Below are 16,191 nucleotides of genomic sequence, written 5' to 3'. Positions count from 1 at the left end.
CTGAGTCCAGGATGGCATTTCGCGGGGCGGAGCCGCCTGCTCGTTGGTCCTGCCTCCTCGATCTGGGACCTGCCCAATCAAGACCTTATTGATGGACGTCTGCGTATTCTTTCGCACGCCAGCGTTACTCGTCTTCTCGATGATGGCAATGTCGGAGCGAGCGCTGAGCAAGTCGGAGATCCGCACGTTCGGTTCGACCCGAAGCTGTTTTCGCTTGTCGGCGTAAGCCTTCTTAATAATCTCATCCTTTCCCTTCATCGAATCCGACCACTTGAAGGACTGCACGGTGCAATCCAATCTGGTCAACATCATCTCCCTGCGAAACGAGTACTCCTCGTCCAGATTCCTGTGCACCGTCTGCAGGATCTCCCAGTGCTTATCCTGCATGCTGAAGTTGCAAATCGGTTTTCCTACTAAATCTTCCGGTGCTTTATGCACCAACGCAGTCACAGTCGTGTGCAATTTTTGGAAAAGCCCTGACAGAGATAAATTGGCCGGAGGTTTTGGGATGTTCAACGTCTGCAATATCTTGGACAAATTGCTCGCATGCGCTGATTCTTGCTAAAACAAACAAATATATTAGACTAAAAATGAATGCATATGTAGTTTAATACAATATTTCTCAAATAGAGAACATTTTCCAATTTCTAATCTAATAGGAATCCAAAAGTACAAATTACTCACCAATTTCAGATCAAATTGATTATCCACCTTCTTCTCTTTAAGGATCCTAGCAGTCATAACTTCTCCCACCAAGTATTGCATCAATACCATTTTGTCATTGAGTTCACTGAGCCTTCCAGACACATGTCCCTGTGTAATCTTCTCATGTGGACAACCAAGCTCCCTCAGAAAAGAGCTCAGCTCCATGATAAATTCTGTTGTGTCCCCCAATGATGTAACAGGACTGACATTCTCATCCAGTTTGTACAGCACCCTAATCTCATTAGTCAAATACACTATCAGTTCAAAGAAGTTAAGACTTCCTAGGCCAAGCACTATAAGTTCCTCCAATTTAGCTTGGTCCGTGTATGGTCCCTTGTAACTAAAAAACCCAAAAGTATTTGCATTAACCATTTTAAAATTTTGTTTATTTTAATAAACTCACTTGATAGCCCTAAGGGCTTCTGTAATTTTCTCTACCATATTTCTTCTGTAATATGTTGCAATATGATTTAACCTAAAATTTATAATATTGTTTTTATTGATAATTTACAATGCAATTTAAAATCGTGCAAACCAGGATACATCAGCAAATAAAAACGTACTTTTTTTTTTCAGGAAACTTCTGGCAGTAAGAACCACAGCTGATCCCGGCTGTCGGCTCACAACTTGATATCTAACCTATCTTTTAATGGTCAACAGTAAATTTGAATCAATGTTGGTTGCAGTACAAACTTATCGAAATTTAATTACAAAATGCAAATATTTGTATTAATCTGCTAAGATTTGTATTGTTTGTACGAGCGTTGTTTCCCAACATTTTTAGTATTTCAGAATTAAACTTTGGAACTTTTCATTATTGTTATTACTTTTAGCCTTAATTATCTAAATTTAACATTGAAATATTTTCTGAAACTTTATATGAATGAAAATATACTAATTTATAAGTTAATTAAATGTAAATTAATCAGGTTTTTGTCCTATTTGCACTTTTTTTTGTATTAAATTTGTTTATTGATTTCAAGTAATATTATTTAGGTCATGTTGTGGATGGTTGCAAAGTAGAAAGTATTGTTGCAAAGTATATTTTTGTAATTTAACATTTAAACAATATTAATAAACTGTATTTTATGCATAGAGGACTTATAGTACTATAGTCAACATCGCGAATCAGACTTCTGTGATAAGTAAATAATAATATAAACACTGTAATCGTGTTCACAGACGGACGGGTTCAAAGTCCAAAGAATCGTTGAGTATAAGTATATAGTCTGCTTACAATTGTTTGATTTACACCTTTTATAATGTTTTCGAGTAGCGCCCGCCTCTTACATAAGTCGTTTGCTAGTAAATAGTTAAAAGCTTTGATTGTTTTATCCGCTAATTAATTGTTTCTTTTTCAACTTCCTCAGGCGTAAAAGCAGCCGCAGCAAACATGTCTTCGAATGTACCGAGCTTCAAGAGTTTGGCGGTGACGGTGCCAAAGCCCTTCGTGTACCATGTAGAATTCAATAGGCCCGAAAAAGTGAACGCAATGAATCAAACTATGTGGACGTGAGTATCAAGATTCGATGAGGCCCCCTTATAATCACCTTAACCTCATTCTTCATGATTTCTCAATTATTTCCAGAGAGATCGGACAATGCTTCAATGAGTTGAGCTTCAACCCAGATTGTCGAGTCATCGTCGTTTCGGGAGCAGGAAAACTGTTTACTGCTGGTACAGCGTCATATATAAGCAATTGATATGTGTAGTCTATTGTAGAAAATGCATTTCAGGTATTGATGTAAAAGATTTAATGAGAGTTGCACCGGAATTGGCGGAGGCTGAAGACGTCGCCCGTAAAGCGAAGATTCTTCAGCAACTCATCAGCAGGTTCCAAGCTAGTTTCTCGTCTATGGAAGAATGCAGCAAACCTGTGCTTGCAGCGGTTCACAGCGCTTGCATTGGTGCTGGTGTTGACTTCGTGTCAGGCGTTGATATCCGTTATTGCTCCAAAGATGCTTACTTCCAAGTCAAAGAAGTAAGAATTCAGAATCTTGTCGCATTCAAATTGTTACCTTCAAGACAAGTTTCACTCTGTACAGAAAGAGAATGTTGATATCATGATTCATAATTTTAAGGTTGATATGGGAATGGCTGCTGATGTGGGCACCCTCCAGAGGCTTCCGAAAATCATCGGAAACCAAGGATTGGTCCGCGAGTTATGTCTGACCGGAAGGAAAATGATGGCCGACGAGGCTCTTTCGCAAGGCTTAGTATCCAAAGTATTCGATGATAAAGAAAAGTATTACTTTATTGCGAGAGTCTACACAGTCCTAACATGTCATTTTTCGTTTGCAGAATGATGGATGGTGTTTTGAAAATTGCTGAAGACATTGCGTCCAAGAGTCCGGTCGCCGTGCAGGGTATCAAACGCTCTTTGATCTACGCCAGAGATCATTCGGTCCGAGACAGTCTTGATCAGATTGTAAGTAGCTTATTCCACCTAAAAACTCAAAATACTTTAGTTTTGATTACTTTTTTTTAGGCGTCATGGAATCAATTTATGCTGCAAAGCGATGACTTTGCCAGCGCTGTTATGGCTCAAGCCACCAAGAGTGATGATATCGAATTCTCCAAGCTTTAAACACACTAATTAGCTTTTCAATTATCGCTTTGTATTTACGATTTTTTTTACATTGATTATACTACAAATATATATGTTTGTTTTCACAATTGACTTTGCATTTCTGCGAATATCTGCGAGAACCGTTTTGGCGGTGGAGGCGGAGGCGGCTTTTCCCCTTCAATTCTATCACCCAACACATAAATATTATCTTCACCTTCCGGTTCATGCTAAACAACATATACCAAAATACTCTTATTAAATACTAATTTCATTGCTTCATCAATGTCTCCGTGTAACAAGCGATACGTAAATAGTCGGATAAGAAGTGTACAAGAACAAACCATTAGTTGATTGATGTAGTACTCATACGGTATGGTCTGCGAATGCGGATCTATTGCGATCTCCAGCATTTCGTCCAATTCATCTTGCGTGAAAGGTTCTCCGTCCTGCGTGATTATTGTGGACATATGCTCTTTGGTAATGTACCCGTGGCCGTCCGGGTCAAGGATATGGAACGCCTCCAGCAGTTTTGCAGGAGATTCGGGCTCAAATCTTGTACAAAAAAAAGTTTCAACATCAACTATATCAATAAAAACGTGGACACTTTTTACTTGTGTTCTGATATAACTTTTGCAATCACCGGAAGGAAGTTTATCAGATGTATGCTTCCGGGATTATTGGCGTCTTCCATTTGAAGTACCAACTCCTGGACTTCCGCTTCGGTGGGGCAGCAACCTAAAGCCCGGACTATTGTTCCCACCTCTCTCGCATCCACGGTTCTCATGCCGGAATGGTCGAAAATATCGAAAGTTTCAGCAATTTTCTTCTCCAAATCGTTATTTATAGGCACTAAAAATTTAAAACTTGAATAAAAAATAAAAAGGGAGAAATAATTGAACAAACCGATAATTTCCTCTTCGTCTTCATCCATAGCGAAAAGAGCACGAAAATTTTGAACTGTGTGTGTATGCGAAAAGAATCTATTGATCAAACATTGTCAAACTGACAATTATGGTCGTAGCAACCGTTGCTATAATTGTTTTCGAGAAACCTAGCTACCATCTTTGATATTATTATCTTTTTGGAGCTCAACGTGGGGCAATTAATCAAAATCTACATATTTTAAACTTAATCAGCAATTTATAATTACTGTAATATAGTTTTAATTGTCTTCGAATTCTTTCAAAATATTTAAACAATTAAAAAAAATACTAATAAATTTTGCGAATGCGATCGGAAAATATTTATATAAATTGGATTGGTCCATCATATCTCCCTTTATTGCATCCCCCGTGAACATCGCGTCGAATGTGACATCGCACTTGAAGATTCCCGGGCTGGAATCAGGTATAAAGATCCAGCTGTGGGGAGCAGTCCGGTTCGGCACGATGTGCAAAAAGAATGGAATGCGAAAGTGAGTCGAAATTTCCTGTAGATGATAACCTTAAATCCATCGGTATTTGGTTCAAGAGATTTATGCACACTCCCCTAAAGTCATATATGAACAACAGCTAAATCGGTTTTTCGGTATCAATTTAACTGGTTTAGTGATTAAACTATTGTAGAGAAGTTTATATAATTCCTGGAGACAACATGATGCCTTCTCCTCAGGGCTACAAAAGGTAAATTTAATAATTAATATAATGACACTCTTTCATTACATTAGTTTTTAACATACACGTTAACGATTGGTATTTACTTCTTATTTGCATCATTCAGTAAAGACTACAAACACGTAGTAACTACTATATATTTGGTGATATAAGATAATAATTTAATTTAACGCTGATCTACAAATGATATTAAAGCATTTATATGTTTCATCTTTTTGTTCCTCCTCCACTTCTTCAATTTTGCTTAAAAAAATTGAAATACATTTTACCTTTCTACTGTCGAAACGTGGGATCAAATTAGTTGAAGTCTATTAGTTTTAATTTTCGTGCTTTAAAATAATCAAACATTGATATGTTACATAAATGCATAGACATGGAAAAAAAGATGGAAGTATTAAATGCAAACAGGATGTTCCGGTTGAAAATCACTTTGTTGGCAACCCTCGAAACAAAACGGTGTTTTTTTTTTAGATACTTGATGCCATAACTTATTCGAGAAAAAAAGGAAAATTGAATGAAAAAATGAAAAAAAAACCGGTTAATTTAAGATAGATGATTCGAAAGTTTCTATTTGGAGAAAGTTGGGACTAATTTGGGTATTACGAAAACGATATTTATTAATATCGTAACGATAATGAAACAACAACAAACAAAAACAACAAGTTCTCGCCAATCTCAAGGGCAAATATGAAATCATTGCTTATCTAATGAAAAATTGATACACTTTTGTATGTATAGAACTTTTAATTTAAATTATAATTGCAATTAATTAATGTTATTTCATTTTACATGATTTCTTGTAGTAAGTGGTTGATGATGATGTATGAAATAGTACGCTGAAAAGATAATTTAAATTATAATTGTTTTGAAAGTACCGTTGGTATTGACTATACAATACTTCGAGTGAGTGCTTACGTAACAGGTAGAGGGAGTGAGAAGGCGATGATGGAAATCTGGTGTTGGTGTTTCTGTGTTGGCTAACTTGCGTTGAGGGAAGCGTCCGCCATTTGTAAAAATTGCGCGTGCTTTTGTGCGTTGTACGTGTTTATATCCGAGTATTCTGCATTGGTAAAAAAGCGTTTAATTTGAAAAACCAAACATGAGTTCCGATCTGGACCCTGCGAAGTTGAAAGTGGTCGAGTTGAGGGCCGAACTGCAGACCAGGGGCTTGGATGTGAAAGGCAACAAGCCGGTTTTGGTTAAGCGTTTGAAAGAAGCTTTGGAGGCAGAGCTGCAAAAAGGTACGTTATTTTTAATCCGCATTCGCGATACGTTCACGTTCCCTCACCGATAAATCTATAACTCGTTAACAATTCAATGCAGCCGCGCTCTGAACTCGGAACGAACGTATTGTTTTGATCGTAGAAAACGGCGCCAATTTCCCCCCCAATTCACTTGTTTGGATTTCGCTGCGATACGTTCGAGCCTCATCCAATCTGTTTCACCCTGCACACATCTTTCCCACACTCGATTATTAATGTTTTATTAAAGTAATACCAGATACATCAATTGCTGATACTTCAACGGAAGACTTGAACAGTTCACAAGAGGCGGATCATGATAATAAAGAAGAGGAGGAGGATAATGTAGATCAAGATTCCCCTGACCCTGTACAACTAGAAGAACAAAGTGTACCTAAAGAAGAGAAACCTGTTAAAGTAAAATCAACAATCATCCCAAAAATTGTAAACAAACATTAACTTGTAACTGTTTTTTTTTGTAGAGCACAGAATGTCTACCTGATAAAACAGAAGAAGACAAAAACATGAATGAAACTAAAGTGGAAGTTCCCTCTGAGACAGAGAAGCCAGTAGCTACCCCCGAAACAGAGAAGCCTGTTGCTATCCCTGAAACAGAAAAACCTGTCTCTGTGAAAGACGAAATAATGGACGAGGCAGAAGAACCTGCTAAAAGTGAAGACAAAAAGGTTCTTGTTGAACCAAAACTTGAACCAGTCGCTGAAGTTAAGGTAGAAGAAAAGCCTACTGAAGCAGATGAGGTTCAAAGCAAGGAATCTGTTGAGCAACAGAATGGAGATTGCGCTGCTGAGGATAAGGATGAGGTAATTGCATGAATTATTTTATTCTATATGTTTATTTGGTTATTAAATATATTGCAGGACAGCGACGAACCGAAAAATCGAAAATCTCGTTGGGGATCTAACAGTGAAGAGGAGAAGAAAGATGTTGTTGAGGAAGCCCCAAAGGAGGAGAGTGAAGCTCCACAGGCTGAACAGCAGAAAATGGAAGTGGATAATCAAGTTCGTGCCGAGAAACGCAAACGCACACCTTCTCCAGATCAGCCACAGCAGAGGAGGCGCAGCAAATCCCCTAACAAAGATGAAGAACCTGCCATTGATTCCAGCAATGTTCAACTAAGCTGGTGTAAGTAAATCCAAGACACAACAACCTCTAGTTTAAATTTCTTTGGTTGTAGAGTAAATGCATTTTGTCCTTGATTGATAGCTAGTCTTCTTTAAAGTTTTTTAAGTTTATTAACGTTTCATAGAGTTTTATTTACATTACGTTTAGCTATCAGTTGATTTCGTAGTTGTTTCCTTTTTTTCTAATTTGTAGTTAGTGCATATGTAGATAATTTTTTGGAGTTTATACTTTAAATCTTCTTAACAAAAATTGATTTTTTTTGTAGCAAAGGAAAAGTAGATGTAAAACTACCTAAAATAAATTAACTTCGTTATGTTTCCGTTTGTTTTACTTCTTTTTATAATTATATATAATATAAATATATATAAAAAGAACATTTATATTCTTATCCTATTATTTATATGGTAGCTTTATCTAAAATCAGATTTTTATCATTTGTAAATATCTATGGAAATACTGTATCAGATATATATATATTTTAAATTACAGATGATTCCGACCTTCACCTACAAATTGATAAAGAGACATTCTTATCTGCAAAGCCATTGCACGACGGACTGTTTGGTTATATTTGGTCTGGTGCAAGATTATCGCATGGAATTAAAAGCGGAAAGGTATTTTTAAATCGCTGTTTCTATTTTCTAAACTAAATACTAATGAAACTTTCTTATCTTGCATAGACATTTTACGAAGTTAAACTTACTGAAGAGCTACCTTTTGATGATGTACTGCGAACCCCGAATAAGGAGAAGAAAGATCGCAAGTCGAATGATAAACGCGATAAAGTTGCAAAGAATAAAAATGACGATACCAAAAAGGACCAAGAATCGTCCACCAATACCGACACGAACAAAGAAACTGACGTAGCTAAGGAATGCGCTGCAGATGTACCAGAAAAAGATGGTGATGTTGAAATGAAAGATGCGGCAGAGACTACAGAGCCAGAGTGCGTAAAAGATGACGATAAAACTACCAACCAAGATACTGAAAAAGTTGTAAAAGAAGAAAAGGTTGAAGATATGGCCGTTGATGAAGGTGCGAAGACCGCTGACAATGCTGAGAAGAGTGCTGAAAATGTTGAAGAAAAGAAGGTTGATGTTAATGAAGAAAAGAAGGTTGATGTTAAAGAAGAAAAAATGGAAACTGATGACATTAAAGAAGAGGTGAAAGAGACTCCCGAAGACGGTAAAGAAGAGTCAAAAGAGGCTACAAAGGATGAAGAATCGGCTAAAGATGCTACTAATGACGATAAGGGTATCAAAGAAGTTGAATTAAACATTCCTTCGCATCTGTTTCGTGTCGGTTGGTCAACGGTTTCATCAAATATGCAATTGGGAGAAGACAAAATTTCTTACGGTTTAGAATCAAGCGGCAAGTTCTTTGTAAATTCGGAGTTCAGCGAAAAGGAATGCAAATTCGCGGTTGGTGACGTAATTGGTGCCTATTTAGTGAGTAAAATCGAAGAAATCTGAATATTCAATACATATTTCTTAACATTGCTATTGTTTTTAGGATATGGGAGATGATATTATTAAGATGACATACACCAAGAATGGTGAAATTATGTTTGCTGAGGAAATCAAACGTTCTGAAATCGAAGAGGAAGATCTAACACTGTATCCTCATATTCTCACAAGGAATTACTCGTTTGCAATGAACGTTGGTAACCTCGAGGAACCATGGTGCCCATGTGCAGAAGAGTTAAAAGAGTATATTTATTTAAATAAATTTGACGAAAAAGTATTAGGTCCGCAGAGACCCGAGAAAAGATCCGAATGCCAGGTAATATTATCGAAATTAAGTAAAAAAAAATATATGCATCATCTAATTATGTATAACTTGTAGGTTATTATGATGGTTGGTTTACCTGCATCTGGAAAAACCCATTGGATTAAGGAACATGTGAAGGAATCCGATAAGAAATTTACCATATTAGGAAATAATCTTTTAAGTAGAATGGCTGTAAGTACTAATTTTAGATGTGTTGGTTAGTCTATTAGAGTGGAATTATAACTATTTTCCTTTTTTTTTATAAATAGGTTGATGGAAAACCAATTGAAACTCAATTAAACAAGTCCAGGTGGAATTTAATCCTCGATAAAATTAGCAAGTGCCTACACAAGATATGCGAAATCGCTGCTCTTCGCCGACGTAATTTCATTATTGATCAGGTGAGACGGATAGACCTTTTTAAATGCGTGCTAATATTATATAGCTGTATTCGATACATTGAGAATACATGTGGTAGATCTTTTTTCTTTCTTTTTAAATATTGTGGACAAAACTACATTTCAATTACGTCTTTAAATTATTATACTTAATATAATAATACAATGGTTAATGCAATTATTGTAATTGAAGTGTAGTGAATAGAATGTGAGTAAGTAAACAATGCTAGATGTTGATTGGAACAGATTTAAACTGTAAGTATAAAATCATGGTAGATTTTAAGTCATATTCATCTAACCAAGGTACTGTATAATACTTTGTATTCTTGGTATTATAATGTTAGATGTAGCTAAATAGATTTGGTGGCAGTAGCGAACTTTTTTTTTATCCTTTCATGTCAAATTCAAGTAAAATTGGATTGAATTGTAAGATTTAACAAAGGTCGCTACCAGTCAGACAATTTCGTAAAATTTCTAGTTCCAGTCGCAGCAAAGTGTTCTGTAAGGTAAGTCTTTAGTATGTAAGAGAGTATGAATGGAGATTCGATGCAGCTATTAATTGCCGCGCTCTATATTACTCTATTTAGAAAGATTATGATGATGTTGCGCAAAACGCATGCCGGAATGATTGCACTCGCTCCGTCTCCATCGGATGCGTGTCTGTATGATTTTCGTGGATGCCGTTTTGTGCACAACTATTTGTTGACAATTGTGAGCTATAATTATGAGCGTTGTGGCAGACAAACGTGTTTCCATCGGCGCAACGCCGTAAAATGCGCTCGTTTTGGGACTTCAAGCGGCGCGCGGTCATTGTAGTAAATGAGGATGAGGAGCAAGCGAAGAGATTGAACCAAAAGGAGTCGGTGACCGGTAAAGAAATGCCAGAGAGCGCCATACTCGAGATGAAAGGTAAAATATATATATGTTTACAAAAAATAATTATTTACTCCCATACATCACCACATCTTTCATCCATTCACAACAAATTTCCACCTCCTTCTCACTCTTTATTAAGGCAATTGCATTCAATGGGCATGTATAATGATCATTTAATGCGAATTGTAAAACTTTTTAATTATTTTCCCAACTATATAACTTTTGAATTATTTCAATTTGTGTCTAGTATGGGGCAAATATTGTTTCTTTTTTTTTTAATATTATTTTTGCTAAACAATATATTTTGAAGATTTGGCGTTCGTTTAATTTGTAATCGTTTTAGCAAGCATGAATGTTCCGAGGACCGGCGAGTGGTTGGACGAAATCACTTTTGCATCTTTGCCAGAAGATAAAGCCAAAGCGCAAGTACAAAAATACAACAAGGAAGGAAGGGACGCCGGATTTGGTAAAATCCAACACCGAAAGGATTACAGAGACGACCGTAGTTATAATCGCTGGGGAGGCGGTGGACACGGCGGACCTCCAAGAAGTAATAGCAGTTATATTTAATACCTGCAAATCATAAAACCTAACAATGTTTCTTGTATCGCAGGGGATTACCGTAGCGGAGGAAACTTCAGAGATAATCGTTCATATCATAACAATAGATTTGGAGATCGGGGTTATAGGCAGAGCAACGTAGGAGGTGGTTGGCGCTCTGGAGGAGGCGGCGGTAGCGGTGGACCGGCTGCTGGAGGATGGGCCAGAAATGATCGCAGAGAAAATAGGGGTCCCAGAGATTGGAGGAGCAATAACAGAGGTATTGGTGAGTGACAATGAGATGATTGCAAGGATGATGGTTTATTAATGTGAATGTGTTTACAGTTGAGCGTCCGCATAGGCCGCAGAACGTCAGAGATCCTAGGAGTCATGGCGGTAGCGGCAGCGGTGGTGGCGGCGGCGGCGGCAATTACAACAGGAGCCGAAGTTCCGGTGGTAGCGGCGGTAGTCGTAATCCAGGCAATAACTGGGGCAACCAACAACAGCAAGTGAGCAGCTGGGGTCATCAGAACAGTCAGAGCGGCGGCGGTGGTGGCGGCATTTGGAGCAGCAGCCAGGGAGGCGGTCAAATCCAAGGCAGCTGGGGCGGTCAGCAGCAGCAGCAGCAACAGCAGGGATGGAACCAGGCTCCAGGTAGTTGGAACCAAAATCAATGGAAATATGGTGGGTATGGACAAGGGGGTTATGGACAGTATGCAAACTGGAATTACTATGGGCAATATGCTCAGAACTGGAATTCACAGGTACTCGAAATTTAATTGATCGCAATTTTTAATCTATCCAGTCCAGTCCTTTATTCATTAATATGGTTTTTTGCCTAAGCTTCTAGTATTGTTTTTCTAGTCCATTATCTCTCTTACCAATTACAAAAATCTAAGATTATGTAGGCACATAATCATTAAAAACTATATATCATGAGAATGTTATAGTTTTCCGTTTTCTCTCTCACACTCCGTCTCTTACTCTATCTATCTTTATATTCTAATTTGTACATCAGACAAATTCTTATGATATATAATAATTTTACTGAAATGTGTTTACATTTTGGAACAATTATTATTATTGCAATATGAAACGCCTTCTATTTAGTTTCTAAATTTCGTTTCGTTTGAATTGCAGGGTCAAACGACAGGACAGGCAACGGCGGTAAACACAGGTACAACGCCAACTAATTCTTCATCAGATTCCCAACAGTACACCACCAGCAACACCACCCAAATGGCATCCCAGCAGGCTGCGTGGGCGCAGTACGCCCAGCAATACGCTAATCAGAGTACAGGGAGTTCAAATCAAGTTCAAAAAATGAATTAAATAAATAATAATTTGTACTTGATCGAAATGGATCGATCAGGTGTTAATTGCTGCATTACCATTTCAAAAGACTGTACAAAACAAACAAATTTTTATTTAATTTTATATAACATAATTGAGAATAATCTTGATCAATTCAATATAATATACCCTTATTATATACATATATATAGTTTAATTTTTGAGCGATGGAAGGAAACCGATCTCCGGCGAGTGAACGACGAGTTGTTTTTGTTTTCTCTCTCTCTCTCTTGATCTTATTTCGAAGATGTCATTGAAATAGAATTTTATTAATATATATATATACATAAATTCATATATATATATATATGTATATTATTTTGTTCTTATTTGGGGGGGAATTAACTGTTTACTGTTAGATTGGTTAAATAACCTATATAAGTACCTTTTAATTTAACTTTTATAACCAGACATATTGTACATACATATTTTTATGAGTTTAAAAAAAAATGAAGTATTAGATTTTAGGAAATATGGATTCGTATTTGTGAATTAAGATATAAAGATATATTAATAATCGTTTTGTTTTATTCAACAACAACAGCAAACCTAATTTAATAGATCTTGTATTTATTTTTTTTTGTTTACTTGAAACACAGTTTCACATTTTCCTTATATATATATATATATATTATATATATTTATTGCGCTGCGCATGATCGCCTTTGAGACAATGATGTAAGAACTTATTATTACATGATAATCTATAAATAAAAATGGGAATAGAATATTTTTGTATATTGATAGACGCTAATCAAACAGCATTACGATGATGATGATAGTGATTTTAACCTGAGTTGCATAATAGTTTTGTAATCTGATTTGTTTTATTATATATATATATATATATTCATTATGTAATATTTTTAAAATAACAAAAGTAGTTTATTCTCAGTTCAGTTCACATACAATATTGTTGTATTCTTTTTAAAATTAATTTAAGTGAAATTATGGTGTTTTTGTCTGTCTGTCTGTCTTTACTAATTATTATTATTATCATCCTTCTTTCTCTGTCTGCAAGTTTATTTTCCAAATCAATTAATAAATAATTAAAGAGTGAAAAATGAATTCGAATTTTAAATAATATTTTTATTATAACATAAAAATAAAAGGAGGTTTGTTTGGCAAACAAAAAATATTATTTCACTAAACCTAACTTTTTCGCTTCCACTTCATAAATAAGTAATCTCCACATTTTCACAACGAAAACTTCCGCTTCCTCGTCTAATACCTGAAACAATTGAAAAATTAGGTATGTTTATATTTTGATGTGTGTACCACCATTTTGCTTACCATTTGTACATCTTCTAAAATAATTTGTGGCTGCGAGCCGGCCATCACTTTAGAGCAAATAAAGTCTACCAACGTGGGCTCAGGTTCGCCGATATATTCAATGATCTTTTTGTTGATCCATGGCCGAATCTTCCTTTCCATCAGACCATTGTCAATTGCTGACCAGTCCAGTTGATATGCAAAGAGCGCGTCCTTCTCTGTAGGGATTTTCTCGATGAGCGACTTGATGTGCTTCCTCTTCTCCTCTTGCGATTTCAGCGACTCGTCCGACTTCTTCTCGCCGTTCTCCTTATCCTTTTTATTGCCCTTCTTATCTTCGTTATAGTCTAGGAGATAATCAATATTTAATATTTGCAAGATATTACGAATATTTTGGCGGACCGCTTACCTAAAGGAACTAATTTTCGTAATTTTTTGACCTGAGTGTTGGTATCGTCGTCGTCCGGATTGAAAACCTCGCGCAGATCCAACTTTTTCCTCTTGGTGTCCCGAGTCTGGCCGTGCGGACTGAAGACGATCGGTTTGCACAGGGTCATCTTCATGGTCGGATAAGTCTGGGGTGGTTCCTCCTCGTGATTGGATGTTAACGAATGACGTGAATCCTCGTCCACCGTCTGGACCTGCGTCCACTTAAATAAAGTATGCGATTAAGATCCTGCAACTGTTTGTCCAACCGGTATAGGGTTTACCTGTGCGGATCCTGCTTGTCCATCATTGCTGGTATCCTCGGGCGGGGCCGGGCTGAAGTGATCGTTGTCCATATCGCTGTCGCTGTCTATTGGCTCTGCTTCGACGGCTGCCAACTCTTGAGCTGCTTGCTGCACAACGTACTTCTCCCTCTCCTCCCGTTGTCGTTGTCTATCCTTCTCTCGTTCATTCTCTCTATCTCGTTCCCTGTCCCTTTGCCTTTGACGTTCGATCTCGCGTTCCTTCTCTTTCTCCTTCTGCTTCCAATGCTCCAGATTTACATCTATCAGAAGCTTAGGTTTATATTGCTCCTCCCTCTCCTTCTTAATCTGAAATCACCAAAAAAAAATGGACGCAACGAAATTAGTAAATCTAATTATTACGTAATGCCACAATACAATCCTTACCCTTTCAAATTCCGCGTTGGGATCGGCAAATTCACCGGAGAATATTTTATTCTTAAGTTCGTCAATTTCCTCCTTCTCCTTAGTCCTGTCCCTTCCATCCGATTCGGCCTCTTTGACCCTCTCGGCGAGTCGCTTCTGCAATTCACGGCCCTTATAGTACTTGATATCATCGCGCTCGTCATCGTAATCCTCCAGAAACTCCTTGAGTCGCTTAGCGTCCTTTTCCCTTTCCTCCTCGCGTATTCTGTCCTTCTCATGCTCCTTCTCGTAATCCTTGGCTTTTCTTCGTTCCCTCGCCTCCCAACCTCTACAAAAGCATCAAGTTATTTACACTTATTACAGAAAATATTTTTACAATCTCATTAATAAAAATGTTTTAATTAATACCTTAAGCGCTCTTGATAGGAGGCCTCCTTCTCGCGCGCCCTACGCTCGGCTTTCTTCTTCTCCTTTGCCTCCTCCTCCATCTCCTTCTCTTTCAGCAACTCCTTGGTGCTCTTCGACTTCTCGTCTCTTTCCCTGTCGCGATCCCTATCCCTGTCCCTCTCGCGCAACTCTCGCTCCCTCTCACGCATCTCCCTATCTCTGTCCCTCTCCCTCTCGCGTTCTCTATCTCTATCACGAACATCGCGATCCCTTTCACGGCTCCTGTCGCGATCAACCCTATCCCTAGAACTACAAAACGCATCACATACAATTAACAATCCTACAACAAATCCTCGAAATGTAATACCGTGATCGTGACCGTCTCCTCTTCTTCTCGTCCTTATCGCGTCTTCTAGGACTCGGAGAGTGCGTTTGCGACCGGTCTTTCCTTTCGCGTCCTCCACCATCCTTTTCCTTGTCCTTCTTGCGGCTCACCTCACGTTCCTCTTCTTGTTTCTAGAAGGAAGTAAAGACTGCAATTAGCTCGATCGAGAATAACTGTTTGCTTCATCGGTTTTTGATTGATTATCTCTCATATATAAATTATATTCTTTTTTTTTTCATTATATGTATACTAATAATAATAAATAAATAAAACGGATATTTTTCTAAATCTCATACCACTCGAAAATGATCTTCACAACGTCATTTCAATCCTACAACTGGCCTGCCAATAAAAGAAAATAGATGTTTTCTTCTTTTCTTTCATTCACATTTTAAACAGTTTCAATAACATTATATGATTTACATGATTGTATTATGCTATAAACAAGATTATCCAGCTTTAGAACATTTTTCAAGTGTAAACAATCAACGATCACTGATAAACGGTTACACTTTCCATAATTTACTCTTTTTTTAAATTATTGATGATTTCGCGTTAATTGATCGCTGATTGTCGACAAACTCTCTCCATTAAATAAAGCGGTATACAAACAATCGCTCATAATCTTGATTATTCACAACGTCTGCAAAAAAAAATGTAAATGATAACGAAGGAAACGAACTGTGAAAACATGATGAAACATATTCCACGAGATTGATTTTCAGAGGACGTTTCGATGAAATTTGAAAATGGATAAATAATAATAAGTATAGTAATATATATGATTAAATTAAAAGAAAATATATAAATTTATATATATATATATATATATATACAGTGTTGTC

General features: G+C 37.1%; 5 protein-coding genes across 14 annotated transcripts in view; 2 read left to right on the top strand and 3 right to left on the bottom strand.

Moving 5' to 3' along the window:
• LOC108557987 (protein FAM98A) overlaps positions 1 to 1,392 on the bottom strand; it is a 2,038-nt gene extending 646 nt beyond the window's left edge. The window contains exons 1-4 of the mRNA XM_017914747.1: positions 1,269 to 1,392; positions 1,109 to 1,180; positions 685 to 1,045; positions 4 to 561 (exon numbers count right to left, since the gene is read on the bottom strand). Coding sequence (XP_017770236.1) covers positions 4 to 561; positions 685 to 1,045; positions 1,109 to 1,146 — 957 coding nt within the window. The 5' untranslated portion in view covers positions 1,147 to 1,180; positions 1,269 to 1,392. The remainder of the gene's footprint in view (positions 1 to 3; positions 562 to 684; positions 1,046 to 1,108; positions 1,181 to 1,268) is intronic.
• Positions 1,393 to 1,791: 399 nt separating this feature from the next.
• Positions 1,792 to 3,381, top strand: LOC108557999 (delta(3,5)-Delta(2,4)-dienoyl-CoA isomerase, mitochondrial). 2 transcript variants are annotated; one of them, XM_017914780.1, is made up of 7 exons: positions 1,792 to 1,914; positions 2,076 to 2,217; positions 2,294 to 2,382; positions 2,442 to 2,686; positions 2,787 to 2,950; positions 3,007 to 3,133; positions 3,194 to 3,292. In XM_017914780.1, the coding sequence occupies exons 2-7, from the start codon at positions 2,099 to 2,101 to the stop codon at positions 3,290 to 3,292; spliced, it is 843 nt and encodes a 280-aa protein (XP_017770269.1). In that variant the 5' UTR covers positions 1,792 to 1,914; positions 2,076 to 2,098. The 2 variants fall into 2 exon arrangements, with proteins under 2 accessions (XP_017770269.1, XP_017770268.1); XM_017914779.1 differs by having other exon boundaries at positions 1,803 to 2,010; positions 3,194 to 3,381.
• Positions 3,074 to 4,341, bottom strand: LOC108558001 (EF-hand calcium-binding domain-containing protein 2). Of its 2 annotated transcripts, none has more exons than XM_017914783.1 (4): positions 4,178 to 4,341; positions 3,886 to 4,123; positions 3,616 to 3,826; positions 3,074 to 3,151 (listed from the first exon to the last, which is right to left on the bottom strand). In XM_017914783.1, exons 1-4 carry the CDS (start codon positions 4,203 to 4,205, stop codon positions 3,143 to 3,145), a joined length of 486 nt encoding a protein of 161 aa, XP_017770272.1. In that variant the 5' UTR covers positions 4,206 to 4,341; the 3' UTR covers positions 3,074 to 3,142. The 2 variants fall into 2 exon arrangements, with proteins under 2 accessions (XP_017770272.1, XP_017770273.1); XM_017914784.1 differs by lacking the exon at positions 3,074 to 3,151 and adding an exon at positions 3,289 to 3,501.
• Positions 4,342 to 5,800: 1,459 nt separating this feature from the next.
• LOC108557991 (heterogeneous nuclear ribonucleoprotein U-like protein 1) lies at positions 5,801 to 12,725 on the top strand. Of its 3 annotated transcripts, none has more exons than XM_017914754.1 (14): positions 5,801 to 6,128; positions 6,379 to 6,545; positions 6,611 to 6,949; positions 7,007 to 7,271; positions 7,761 to 7,885; positions 7,952 to 8,719; positions 8,784 to 9,053; positions 9,117 to 9,233; positions 9,311 to 9,442; positions 10,180 to 10,348; positions 10,659 to 10,865; positions 10,929 to 11,135; positions 11,201 to 11,619; positions 11,996 to 12,725. In XM_017914754.1, exons 1-14 carry the CDS (start codon positions 5,987 to 5,989, stop codon positions 12,185 to 12,187), a joined length of 3,519 nt encoding a protein of 1,172 aa, XP_017770243.1. In that variant the 5' UTR covers positions 5,801 to 5,986; the 3' UTR covers positions 12,188 to 12,725. The 3 variants fall into 3 exon arrangements, with proteins under 3 accessions (XP_017770243.1, XP_017770241.1, XP_017770244.1); XM_017914752.1 differs by having other exon boundaries at positions 5,803 to 6,128; positions 10,929 to 11,141; XM_017914755.1 differs by having other exon boundaries at positions 5,812 to 6,128; positions 10,929 to 11,141; positions 11,201 to 11,539; positions 11,996 to 12,130.
• A 447-nt stretch (positions 12,726 to 13,172) lies between these two features.
• LOC108557994 (RNA-binding protein 25) overlaps positions 13,173 to 16,191 on the bottom strand; it is a 5,485-nt gene continuing 2,466 nt past the window's right edge. For 3 of the 6 annotated variants that reach the window (XM_017914771.1, XM_017914770.1, XM_017914772.1), the window contains exons 7-13: positions 15,329 to 15,477; positions 14,983 to 15,270; positions 14,596 to 14,902; positions 14,191 to 14,517; positions 13,890 to 14,130; positions 13,502 to 13,827; positions 13,347 to 13,439 (exon numbers count right to left, since the gene is read on the bottom strand). In XM_017914771.1, coding sequence (XP_017770260.1) covers positions 13,347 to 13,439; positions 13,502 to 13,827; positions 13,890 to 14,130; positions 14,191 to 14,517; positions 14,596 to 14,902; positions 14,983 to 15,270; positions 15,329 to 15,477 — 1,731 coding nt within the window. Of the gene's footprint in view, positions 13,440 to 13,501; positions 13,828 to 13,889; positions 14,131 to 14,190; positions 14,518 to 14,595; positions 14,903 to 14,982; positions 15,271 to 15,328; positions 15,478 to 16,191 lie in introns of all 6 variants that reach the window. The other 3 variants (XM_017914775.1, XM_017914773.1, XM_017914774.1) reach the window with 2 other exon arrangements.

This window comes from Nicrophorus vespilloides, unplaced genomic scaffold (genome assembly GCF_001412225.1).
Source record: "Nicrophorus vespilloides isolate i.1.1-1 unplaced genomic scaffold, Nicve_v1.0, whole genome shotgun sequence".
Lineage (NCBI taxonomy): Eukaryota > Metazoa > Arthropoda > Insecta > Coleoptera > Silphidae > Nicrophorus > Nicrophorus vespilloides.
The sequence above is the reverse complement of the archived record's forward strand: the minus strand, read 5'-3'. Positions and strand labels throughout refer to the sequence as shown.